The sequence below is a fragment of the Terrapene carolina genome, unplaced genomic scaffold (assembly GCF_002925995.2).
Source record: "Terrapene carolina triunguis isolate 2854851 unplaced genomic scaffold, T_m_triunguis-2.0 Scaffold66, whole genome shotgun sequence".
Taxonomy (NCBI): Eukaryota; Metazoa; Chordata; order Testudines; family Emydidae; genus Terrapene; species Terrapene triunguis.
The window spans coordinates 23,355,577-23,368,809 of NW_020664417.1; the positions used below are offsets into that span (position 1 = coordinate 23,355,577).

A 13,233-nucleotide genomic window follows, 5' to 3' on the forward strand; every position below is an offset into this window, starting at 1 on the left:
AATAGTGTGTAACTGGGAGGACATTAGGCATTACTGATAGATGAGTGGATGGAGGACAGAGCATATGCCAATTAAAAAAAATGTACCATCTTACTTAGAAAATGGAATGAAAAGATTCTAAATTTTTGTTCCCTCCTACTTGACTAGTGATTGCTCAGAAGTCAACCTTAATTTTTTAAAGAGTGCAATGGATTTTTGTCATAACTTAAAAAATTAAGTAAAAATCCTTACTTTTGAAGTTTACTAATTATCTTATTATTATTTTATTTATTTTCCCTCTTCTGTATTTCAGGTCCTCATTTTGCAGCTGTAAACAGCAACAATGAAATCATTGTTACAGATTTCCATAACCATTCTGTCAAGGTACTGTCAATTAATGCTATTTGCTATTCTGGCAGTTCATATTAGCTTTTAACATTTTCCTTCCTAAACTAAAATAAAAATTAAGCTCTATTGTAATACAATGGAGTTGTTGGTCCAAGGTCTAATTCACAAATTTGGATAAGAAAGAAGGGCCTCATTAAGGACTGGGAATCCAGAGATTTAACAAATAATTTCTTGTAGATAAAGTTGATTTCTTGGATTGGGGTAATTTTTGATTTTTTTCCCCCTAATGAAATAACATTTAAATGCAAGTTGTAACTCAGATATAAAAAAATAATCAGAAGTGTTTGTTATTTTGCCCTCCTGGCAAATAATTTCTTATACATTGTATTCTGTTTATTTTCTGAAAGATTTTTCCCCCCCCCTTCCTTTAGGTATTCTCAATAAATGTTTCCCTCACTTCTAGATTAAAACTAGTATAACAAAGAATAGTAAAAGAAGGCCACATGTTAAATGTACATCTCCATTGTCCTAGATACATAGGTTTTAAAACCGGAGGGACCATTTGTGACCATATTGTGTTATGCCCCTGCATAACACAAGCCATAGAATTTCACTCAGTAATTCCTGCATTGAGCAGGATTGGTCACTGGGTTGGTGATGTCTATTGCAGCCCTAAGAAGAGTCCTGGTTCATGACTGGGTGAAAAGTCCTATGACAAGTAGTTACATTTCTGGTTAGTAATATATAGGGCAGGAACGATGCTTACCATTCAGATAGCATATCAGAGATGGTGTATGCTGGTGGGAGGCCACTGAGTTTGGAAGAAGCTATTACTCACCAGCATAATTTTTTTTTCCTGGACTTCAAGCTTCCTCTCCAATTTGGAATGCTAGTTTTTTCCCTTCTCTCCCGCAAAAAAACATAAATCAAACACACCCCAGCACTCCCACACACCCAAAAAGAATGCTGCTATGCTTCAAGAAGTTCTCAGAGGTATGAAATTAAATATATTTGGGTGAAATCCTGACTCCAGTGAAGTCAATGGAAGTTTTGACATTGACTTTTAATGCAGCTGGGATTTCATCCATTAATTTCCTGGTCTGCTGAATATCAAGATTTAGTTGTCTTGATCAATATTCACATCGTAGAGCCACAAATTTTATCATTTACTTCAAAAATGTTACTGATTATTGTCACATGAATAATAAAAGGTACTGTAATTTACTATCTTTAATCTGGTACTAAACCTCTAGCTTTTGAATTGTGACATTTCATATGGGTTTTTTTGGGAATTAGAGAGGCAATAGCAACTCATGTGGTTTGGATTACAACAGAAAAAGCAAGAGCACTGCAGGAGCCATAAAGCAGATTAGTTACGTGGTTCAGCAGTAGGAGGGCTCTGATTTGATAAATTATATCTTCACCAGTAGGGCTTACTGCAGTAATAGGAGTGACTGCAGACCGCTTCAGAAACTAGTGGCAGCTTACGAGACACAAAAGCCAGTCAAAAGAGAAGTAAGAAATATGGCATCTAATTCATTAAATACGAATTTAAAATGCACACATTACTGTCTTCCTTGTTAGATTAAAGAGTTCCCATTTGGCCCTGATTTAATTCAGTGCATAACAATATTGTTTGTTCTATCTTGATGGTATTAAAACTAAATTAAAACATTGCCCCTTTTATTCTTTTTTTGTGTATATAATTGTCAACATGTTGGAAAGTTCTGTGCATTCTGGTGGTATTTAAGTTTTCTTCTTAAAAGGTGAGAGAAAAGCAGAGAGCAAATCCCTAAAATTCACCTTATGCACCTAAAACCCTCCACCAGCCTTCCTCCCTCCACCCCCCAGCTTAAGTGAAAAACGATCCCTTGACAATAATTGTCCCTCATATCCCCCCATGGATGTTTGGTTTTGTTTTTGTTTTCTTTCTTCTCTCCCGCATAGCACCCCATTTGACCCTGACTACTTCCTCTCAATGATGTCCCGTTCTTCACCAGAAATAGATAAACACACATCTCTGCCTCTTTTCTCTTTTTCTCTTGCCATCAATTGATTTTTCGCCCTCCCTTCCTCCCTCCACTTTTTTTTTTTATCATCTCAGGAGCCAGCCTTGCATACTAATTCATCTCCATACCCCATGAATTGTTTTCTCTTTTCTTCTTCCACCTCTCCAGGTGTTCCGCAACAGTATGTTTTCTCTTGCCACCTGTCTAATGAGAAAAGTCTGTTGTCCAACTTTTTTCTTCCATTCCTCTCTGTCATCTTTTCGGACTACAGTTTTATTTATTTATTTATTAGCTAAGCACCTCATTTGCAGATGGGCTGGTTTCTTTTCTGCATTTAGCTGGTCTGCTTTCCTCCTCCTCCCTCACATAGGTTATTGTGATTTCCCCACCCATGAAAGAGAGACCTGGAAAGGTTCTGTCACTAATCTTGATGTGATGAGGAGACATTCCTTTGGGTAGAGCGAGACTGAAGAGGGATCATTTTTCATAGTTTGCAACTGTCCTGGTTTGTCTAGGACCATGCTGGGAATTTATAGTCCCAACCAGAGACCCAGGCAGTTGGAAGAAGCCATAGATTTAAAGAAACAGTATGCACATCTTCACAGTGAACAACTGCTGTGCTACCCATACAGAGGGTGCAGCATGCTTTGTTCCCTCTGATTGTTTTGTATGGCCTTCATCCATACCAGCTATGTCCCTGCTTCATCCCACTGCTCTTTTGTTTGCACTCACTAGTTCCTAGTGTAGGATCCATGTGCCCGCCCCCTGTACACTCATAGTAGATCAGACCTAAAGTGAGAAGAGGGGGTATGTCAGCAGATCACGGGATTGGTGCGAGGAGGAAAGGCAAAATCTGTCTTCTCCCATGTATTTCCATATAGGAAAGAGAAGAGAGTGGAGGTGGGTCTTGTCTTTAAAGATCAGAAAATGTGTGGTTAGAAAGGTTTTGGTTCATATTTGATTCTAGAGAGGGGGTACTTCTTATTTTTAATAAACTGGTTACTCAGGGTGTAGGCTAGTTCAGGTATTGGCAGTAATTACAACAATAACTTCATTCTTGGCTGACTATTTCCCCTCTCCTCTAAAGCCGAAAAATGAAATGTTAACGATTTAAGCATCTGAACACAATAAAATGTAGATATAATAAAAAACTATGGCTATTTAAAAATTACAGATACACATAAGCATCACTCTGAGCATATGGCATGTACTCTAATGCCTTTTGGTAAGGTAAATATAATGCTTCTAAATGAGGGCAAAACTTCCCCAGAAAATAAAATGAGAAACATAATTACCTACAGAATTATCAGGGAGTACAGAAAAGACAGGCTTATCAAGTAGTATAGAGATTCTTGTGTGCTGGTTAATACCCAGTCTTGTACTTTACTTACAAAGTTGTTCTCAGGTCATTCCAGTGGCAGTGAACTGGACAACCAAAACTGCTCAGGTTAGCTAGAGTTTAAGTAATATTTGACCTAATGCCTTTTTTTTTTTTTTAAACTTCATATAGGTATATAACCAGGAAGGAGAATTCATGTTGAAGTTTGGATCTAATGGAGAAGGCAATGGACAGTTTAATGCTCCAACAGGAGTAGCTGTAGATTCTAATGGAAATATTATTGTAGCAGATTGGGGAAACAGTCGAATACAGGTAGACCAAAATGTTATATATTTTTAAAGTTATTAGAGTGCTTCTGGAAGGTACTGGATTGATAGTCCTGGAAAATGAAGCCCTCTGTTTCCCACAAAACAGGCACAAGTTTTATTATGCCTCAGTGCTGACCTGCAGGACCACTTTAAGGAGTGGTAGGATAGACTAACTCCATGCTCTTTCAGTCCTTAGAATCTTTGCTATGACTGCTAACAAGGCTGATGGTGATGTTTTGCCCACTTTAGAGAATAGGAGTCTTTACCACAACAACTCCACTGTATTTTCCATAGGCCACACTACTGACAGCAGTCTGAAGATTTATGGCTCTCGTGAATTAATACCAACCCTACCCCTTTGATATTTCACACTAATCTTGGTATGTTATGTACCTCAGAACTGGGACACAGACTTACTGCAGTATTCAGGGTAGGGAAAATCGAACAATGAAATTGCTGAATGGCGCAGGTATTGGTGCTCTTTGGGCAGCCAAATAACTTTTTTAATATCTCACAAGAAATACTGGGCTGCCAGATATTTATTTTTGCCGAGAAGCACTTCTAGTTCTGCCTGCAGGGCCTAGCTGACAACCTTTCAGCCATCTGCCGAAGCAGGGACTCTACTCTCTTCCTGATCAAAGCAGTGAAGGAAGGAGTAGAAATCCTCAGCTAGCCTCCAGGGGGAGGACAAAAAGAATGAAATGGTGCTTTTGGGGCCCTGAAGGGGCTACAGGGTGAAGATGTGAGTGGCCAGAGACCTTTCCTTTTCCTCCAATAGGACCGGCCTATGTTCCCCAAGATTCTCTTTCTCCTCATAGCCTGGGCCTCTCATATTATTTTTAATTTGTCTTCTGGGAGAAAGGCACAGTAATCTTCTAGTCTGTCTCCGCCTAGGCTTTCTCGTGGATTTCTGGCAGACCCATTTCCTCCATCCTCACTCTTCAGTTAGTGACTTGGGAGCCTGCTCCTCCTAATCTGCCTCCTCGGGGATGAGTAGATTGGTTGCTCCTACTTTCTGCAACAGCAGACTGAAAACCCTACTCTGCTTCTGCCACCTCTGGTGCATACTGGCCCTTTAACACTAGGGCTGAGATACTCCATAATGCACTGGACTATACAAATCAGTTGAAGTCAGATGAGAAATGGTATACAACTACTGCCCATAGGGAGTTTATACAGTACTGTACAGGCAGTAATAATGTATAGCCCCTGTAACTGAGGGTAGGGGACATACTTAAATAACAGAAAAAAGAAAATATTCTATTCAGGCACTGAGACAAATCCCCAGTAGCTTTTTATCATTCTTTTTTTTTTTTCCACCCCTATTGAGAAAATTATTCTGCATTTGTGATGAAAGTTGCACTGCTCTGTTTCAAGTATGAATTACAGTCCTTTCTCATTTACTCTCCCTTGCCAAAGAATATCTAATAAGCAACTAAATACATGTATCAGCAGAGATGCTTCAGCTGGAGTTCATTTGATATAAAAAAAGAAAGATACTGGCAGGAAATTCTCTGTGAAAGGCCCTCAACTTTGTAATCTATTCCCTGCTTTTGCTGCACCCTGAGGACCTATCTACTAGGATTTGAGAGAAGCATGATGAAGGCTGATCCTTTTAGGGGAGGGAGGTGGGTAGTGGTGGTTTGATTTATCGGGGATAGTTATTTTTGGAATGAGGAACAGCTGCTGGTTTTATTTTTAATTTGATTATATGTTTATTTTTTGGCAAAGGCACCTACAGCCCTAGATAGGCTTTCTAATTTATTATAAGTAAAAATAAATATTTTTAAATGTGAATTTTTATATTTGAGAATAGGAGGTCAAGTTCTGTTCCCGTTTACACTGGTGGAAATCCAGAGCTCCTGAAATCAGTGGAAATATTACAGATCTACACTTGTCCAGCTGAGAACATAATTTGATCCATTATTTTTATCCCTATTAATACAGATAACATTACTTATGTATTTTCTCTCCTTAAAGGTTTTTGATGGAAGCGGATCTTTTTTATCCTACATTAACACATCTGCTGACCCACTTTATGGTCCCCAAGGTCTGGCGCTAACTTCAGATGGCCATGTTGTAGTTGCAGACTCTGGAAATCACTGCTTCAAGGTCTATCGATACTTACAGTAACAATGGGCTCTGGAGCTGCCTGGCCCTTAACAAACGACTGGTCCCAGAGATCCTTAATCGATCTCTCTGTGGAGGATGTGTACTTTAATTAATTACTTTTTAATGTTGAAGGAGTCTCCAGTGGACTTTTCATGTTTATTTCCAAACTTACCTTGTTTACATAGGACTTGCACTTCTTATGTTCCTCATTGAATTTATTGTACGGGTTAATAAACAAAACCCTCCTTTGCTGAATTCATTAGGACAATGAAATATTAAACATGTGAACTGCAGCTTGTGGAACGGGAATTTAAGTAGTTGACTAATTTTGCAAATAAAATAAAATGAAAATATCTAAACTATTTGAAGGGGTTTATTTAACCTGTGAAGGGTAGCTCCCGTTCAGAGCTTCCAAATTTGAAAAGTGTCATTGTTATGCATTATTTAACCCAACAGTGAAGACTGGGAGTCTTTTAGATCTCATTATCATGGTAGGTATTGCACATGTAACATTCTTCAGTCTTAGTAACTATTACAGATAGGCTCTTTTAGTAAAGATATAACGTTAAGTCATGCAAAATCCTTCCAGCTCTATTTGCCAGACATAACACAGCTCAACTTTTAGTATTATACAAATCGACGCAAATTTCCTACTCTTTGTGAGATTAATGAAGGATTGTTTCATGTGCTTGTTTCCAACCCCTCCTACTGCTCACTGTGTTGTAAGCTCTTTCTAGAGACCTAAAATTTCTACAGCTTTGGAAAAACTGCACTGTAATGATACATTAGTTACTGCTGACTTTCTGTAGAATGACAGATCCATTAACACCAAACAAAGTCATTAGAATCAGGGTCATTATAATGTCCTATCCTCATGTATGCAATTCTTCCATACGTGTTCTTTGGCATACTTTCTAAAGGCAACTCGATATATTCATCAACATATCACACAGGACAGAAAGCCACACAGGTACTCCTTTGGAGGACCTACATTGTACAACCAAAGGAACTGTGGTTAACAAATGTTGTATGGTGACAGCCAAGGGTTATCAAAGCTATTTAACTCGAGAAAAGTACATTACAAATAAGAGTGAATTGAACCAATATCTGAAGTCCTTAGTCAATTAGATGTTTTTCTGAAGACAAAATAAGGACCGCAGGATTTGTCCCATTATGTATGTGTGTATGTTTGTTTGACACAGGAATAAAGAAAGTAAGTGTCAGTGATTTCAGCAAGCCATTTGAGGATGGCAACACTCTAAAAAGGAGTGTCTCTCCCCGCTCCCCCATCTCTACTATATTTCTGAAACTCCAATTTAATTTAAAATGCTTAGTCATATGACTTACTTAAAATAGATCCAAATTTTGTATTTTCCTGTGTATAATGTGAACCTGCCCATTTTAAGAAGCACTAATTTTATAAAGAATTGTAAAGTCGAGTCTCAAAAGATGTGTTGGCACTGTTCATGAATACAGGGTCATGCCCTCTCTCAACCCTGTGCAGAGAGGCTATGGTCAGTATGGTGCCAATGGCTGAAATAATCTTGGAGTAGTACCTTTTCTTTATTTAGGAATCTTTATTTTATTTTATTTTTTTTTAAAGAGGAAAGTAGATGGGGGACCATCTTAAGTATGTCTGCAAAATTGAAGTTGATTTTTGTTAAATTACTTGTATTATTTTGTTTCTAACAAGTTAAATCTGTTGTTTCAGCTCTCTTGAGAAATGTGCATAACATCAATTTTCTGTAAAGAAGCAGACCTTGAAATTCATGAGGATGAAGTTGTCTATTTTTTGAATTGTTATATTTGTTGGGGTTTTTTCCCCCTTCTCTTGCTTATTTTTTGCACTTAGAGCCCAATCTTGCAAACCCTTGCAGACAAAATTAATCTCATGATTTCAGTAGGATGACTGGCTTCTCTAAGGGCTGCAGTGTTGGAGTATAAAATGTAGCTGGAAAATTGGTAATAACATTTTCTAAATTTTAAAAACCAAGCAAGTATTATCAAGAGGGCAAGGTATTTTGTGTTTGAACTTAGTTTGTCCTAAAATTCTGCAAGGAGGATAGAGTCCCATCCATTATTTCACTATGAATTATCCTCTTAAACTTCTAGATCCTTCTAGAAGGAGCCTTCTAGCCAACACTCTGACACACAATCACTCTGTCATTGGAGCACTTGGAAAACTATTAACATACTAAGGAAAAAGAATATTCTATATGTAACATTTCAACTGTATTTATTAACCAAGAAAAAAGTTCCACCTATTTTCTATGTTAAGGCCTTGAATAAAATTATAAATCTATTGCTGTGGATTATTTTTAAAGGACGGTATTAATTTGGCCCAAAATTTAGATTTTTGTAAAAAATATTTTTACTAAGATTGAGATAAATGGAAGAGTTTTCATGGAAAGAAGGGAAAGGGGGGAGGGGAACCAGTACAGGCCAAATCCTCCATTGACACAGAAATTCTGAGGCCCACAGGGATCAGTCCCTAAATGGTCTCTTGAAAAAGTTCTATAAAACACATACTCAAGATACCATTTCATGTGTACATAACATGTATGTACATTGTTCCTCTAAAGATTTTCAAAAAATAAGAGTTCCTTTGATCTAATATTAATAAATAAGGCTTTAATTAATCTATGTCAATCTGTCACATCTTGATGAAATCTGGAACTCTTACATAATCCATTTACTAATACATTTAGGAGATGTGGCCTTCTCCTTCTAGATCCTTGTTCATCTTTTGTGTTGAGTTTTCAGAACCTGTCATCAATGCAGCACCCACTGATACTGACCAGTGCTGACAACTGCCCCTAATCTGAATTCTGCTTACACAGCAAATACTTCCCAATTGCAGTTTTAAACTCAATGATATCATGCAGTCCCTTTACAATGCCAACCTTATCTTCCTGGAACAAGAAGACTGAGAAATGCATTGCTTTCACAGTGTGCTTTGGAAACCTAGTCAGCTAAAACACTTGGCTAAAAGACCTTAAAGACAGCAATCATGGTAGAAATTTGGTAATATTTTATGGTGACAGATTCTTTTCTCTTCCAATTAAGTAACTGCCTGAATTGCACTATTAGGTCTTCTGAGCTATTAACATCTATCAAAGGCTCCAGGTAGAACACGCCTCCTGTACTGCCATGTACACCCTAACTGTTCCACTGACCTCAATGGAATGCTAGGAGATTGGCAACACAGCGGAGGAGTGGTGGAGGTATGAGTTCTGTTTAAACTATGGAAGTAATGTCAGATGGTTTTCTGGAAGTTATGTTATCTGCACTATTTTAGGACAAACTAGTGGACTATATATTTATTAATTTTTGAAATGGAAGAAAAGTATCTGTTCAGTTAAATCCTGAACAAACACTAATGCATTTTTTTTACATTGATTAAAGTTTCAGCAATGTAACTGAAAAGGAAAATGAAGATGTTTTGAGGCAAACATTGTCTAATGGTGTTGGAGACTTGTTAATTAGTAAATGCTGGTATGTTCTGTAAAAGTTACAGGGCTTTCAACTTTATAATTTTGTTAATATTTTTTTATAACTAAGGATCTAGTGTTGCCATAATGAAAACTATAAGTGCCCAATAAGTTATGTTATAAGGAAATGATTTTTGTTTATGGATGACAACAAGTTATGAACTCATGATGTACATTCAGAACTTTCTTGAAGATGAATTGTGAGCAGTGATTATTTGGTCTGTTTGTGGAGATTGTATGAAAGATATTTGTACTTAGAGTAGGATGATCCTAAATTGGTTATGATGTTTCTGATGAATATACTGCACTTCAGTTAATGTTTGTGAGCAACACAGCCTTAACCCTGATGCTTTTGCTTTATGACATGGGAATGTTCCATATTTTGCATAGCGTACAGCAATATCCCTGTGCTAGAAATCTGTATCATTTAATACATTATACCTTTCCAGTCCTAGAAGTGAATATACATTTTTTTAAGTTTTGTACATTCCATTTTTGTAAATCAGTTTCATATGTTTTGTGTATAGAACATATAAAGTCTTGCATTCTCAAACTGATATTGAAATATTCTAGCCATTTGTTCTTCTCTCCCCTCCCCCACGCCCCTCGAGGACAAAATACAAACTGTTTGCTTAAGGTCGAGGATGAAAGATGTGCATCAAAAAGTGTTTGTATGTGTGTAGTTTTAGCTTCATGTGTGCTGTGGTATTTTTGATGCTTTAGCCTACAATAAAAACTTTTAAAATTTAATCCGTCTTGGAAACCTAGGAAAAATCAATCAAATGTTGTATCTTACCACACACACAAATTTCAAATAATAAAAATAAAGCTTGTTTCCTCTGTTTATTTTCAGAGTTGGACTTATTTGTCAGTGTATCATATTCATTGTTCTCACAGATATCCACACTGTAAAAGGGGTAATTGTTTCAAAAGGAGAACCTCTTGCCACAGATCACTAGGCAGGAAAACTGTTTCATATGTGTTTGGCCCTTATCACATATACACAGAGGAAGAAGAGGATTTTTTTTCCTCTTGTCCTCTGTTTTTGAGTGGTTTTTATTGATTAGCGGGAATATGATTAAGAACTGTAGGCTTTCTTCCTTTAAGTCATTAAAATTTGATACCTATTCAGCTATGCTATAGTCTTTTAAGATCCATACTACCACTTGTTCTGTATGCTCTGTTAACACTGACTCTGTCTACTGCAGCCAACATTTTAGAAAAATAACACAGTATTAAAAAGGCACAGGGTTGGCATAAGGGAGCAGTTCAATCAGACTCCCTCCCAATGCCTACATCTTATTGGCCTATGTTACCTTTCTCTTTGGATAATATTTGGGATTCCTTCTTAGTCTCTGGTGAAATCGCCGAAAACTGGATCCTGTGAAAAGTCAGTTTGGCCCAACAACTCACTTAACAAGTAGCGTGGGTTCTTTTGGTGCAGCAGGGATGGCTCGGAGACAGCTGGGTTGCACAGGCTCATGGGGAGTCAAGTCTAGTGTGTTGATAGCAGGACACTCAAAAGTGCAGAGCACCTCAAAGGACAGAAGCAGTCACCCAGTTTCTCTTGTCTTTGCCAGCACTAAGTAGGCATCCTTTTCCTTTTCTTTACTGCATGTCTCAGAATGTGTCAACAGACATATTTCAGGGTCTCCAGTTTTTCTTCCTAAGGCAAAATTTACTAGTGTAATGGATCTGTAAGGCTTTGTTCTCATTCATCAAGTCTCACATTAATGTATGGCTGTGAAGAACAGTGCAACGCTGAACTTGCCAAAGCACTCTAGCTGTTTTGAAGTTTGGCAGTACACAATCCATTCTGTTTGGCTGCCAGCTAGAACAAAACACAATGAAGCAGAGCAGTATTGGCCGGAATTTCAGAGATGTTGAGCACTTGCTACTCCCATGGAGGAGGAGGAGAGAGACCATGAAAAGGAAAAGAGGAGAGAACACACAACTTTTGGGGGTGTGAGGGAAGAATTTAGTCAAGAAATCTGTGTTTTGAACAGCTCTCCAGTTTCTTTGAACATTCTTAATTTTTGCACTAGCATTTCTAAATAACAGAGAAGTGCTTAATGAAATATTTGCCTAAATGACAATGTCCGTGTCCTTCAGTACCTTACTTTGCTATTCATTATAATACGTTGTTTAGTGCTAGTACATTATTTCATAATATGAACTGTTCCACCTCAGTTAGTCCTCTGCAAACATGGGCAACTTTTTCTAATACTCTGATTAGTCTTTCCATGAAGACCAAATGCCATTACTCTACTAAACTGAATACTTTTAAATTGTATAATTATTGGTTTATTCTGTATCTGAAATTTCTCCTTTAGGGGAACTTTTACCAAATACTTTATGAAAAAAATCTTTAACATACAAAAACTGTTTTTAACAAAGTTGCAAAGCAGAGCACTTAAAAGACAAGAACTGCCAGAATTAAGATTTATTTATTATTTGTATTACAGTAGCAGATAGGAACCCTGGTCGTGGAGCAGGACTCCACCGTGCGAGGCAATATACAAAAAGATGGTCCCGGTCTCAAGGAACTTACAATCAAGGTTGCCTGTGCAACCTTAACTCAACTCTCCTGTGACTATGCATTATAATATTTAACTACATGATTACATACTGTACTCTTTTCCACATGACACCTTCCTCATTCAGTGCACAGGATGGACAGTGCTGTATGTGATTATGTAATTAAAGACTGTATCATAACACATACCTTAGTGCATATCTAAATTATAATGCAACCTTAATTCTGGTATTTCCTAACTTTTGAGTGTTTGACTTTGCAACCTTTATGTTCTTTTAATGTAGTTTTTGTGTGTAATTTTCTAGTTTTTTTTTTTTTTTTTTTTTTAAATACTGATAAAATGAATTGTCATGTATATTATCCCCTAATGTGGATCATCAGCAAGTTTGGTGCATTTAGATCCACATCGCTTGAGCTAATGGAGTAAATAGGGTAACGTGTGGACCAACCATTACTGAGAAATATAAGACCTACTTTGCCCGTGGGTTTCACAGCTATCCTCTGACAGCAGAGAGAGAATTTCTGGTTCTGGAGGGAAGTGTACTCTAGTAGTTACATATCCTTCTTTCCCCACCCCCTCTCCTTTTCTGCTTCTGGTCCCTAGCATGCACCTGTGCAATCTCTCTCTGCCCCACAGTCCCCTATCCCTGCCCCAAAGCCTGACTTTACACATCCTCTGCATCCAAGTCAAGCTGTTCTCCTCTATGCTGCCTGGGCACCAGCAGGAAGAGGCTGAGAGCATAGGAAAGACAGTCTTCCTGCTCTCAGTTCCTGTGCCTGACACAATAGCAGCTCTCAGCAGCTGGGAAGAGTAATTACAAAGAAAGGGCTGCTCAGTCGGAGACTGGAGCATACTAAAGATTGATAGATTATGGCAGATTGTCTGAAGATTCTAACAAATCTCCACTGAGCATACATGTATGTAGATTTTTCAGAGGTTCAGAACTTGGCCAAATTATGGTGGATTTTGACAAGGACAAATACCAGGCTGACCCCCCTCCAAATTTTAAGATCTTGCTCCAAAGCATGAAGGCACTGGAGTATCTTCACAAAATCATTGTAAGAATTTAAAGTGGACAAAACAACATTTTTCTCTAATCTTGTTCTAGGA

General features: G+C 37.7%; 1 protein-coding gene across 5 annotated transcripts in view; it reads left to right on the forward strand.

Annotated features, from left to right (window-relative positions):
- The window catches only part of TRIM2 (tripartite motif containing 2), a 125,308-nt gene extending 114,876 nt beyond the window's left edge, over positions 1-10,432 (forward strand). For all 5 annotated transcript variants that reach the window (XM_026647860.2, XM_026647858.2, XM_026647862.2 and 2 more), the window contains exons 10-12: positions 293-363; positions 3,847-3,987; positions 5,964-10,432. In XM_026647860.2, the coding sequence (XP_026503645.1) occupies positions 293-363; positions 3,847-3,987; positions 5,964-6,116 (365 nt within the window). In that variant the 3' untranslated portion in view covers positions 6,117-10,432. The remainder of the gene's footprint in view (positions 1-292; positions 364-3,846; positions 3,988-5,963) is intronic.
- Positions 10,433-13,233: the final 2,801 nt, after the last annotated feature.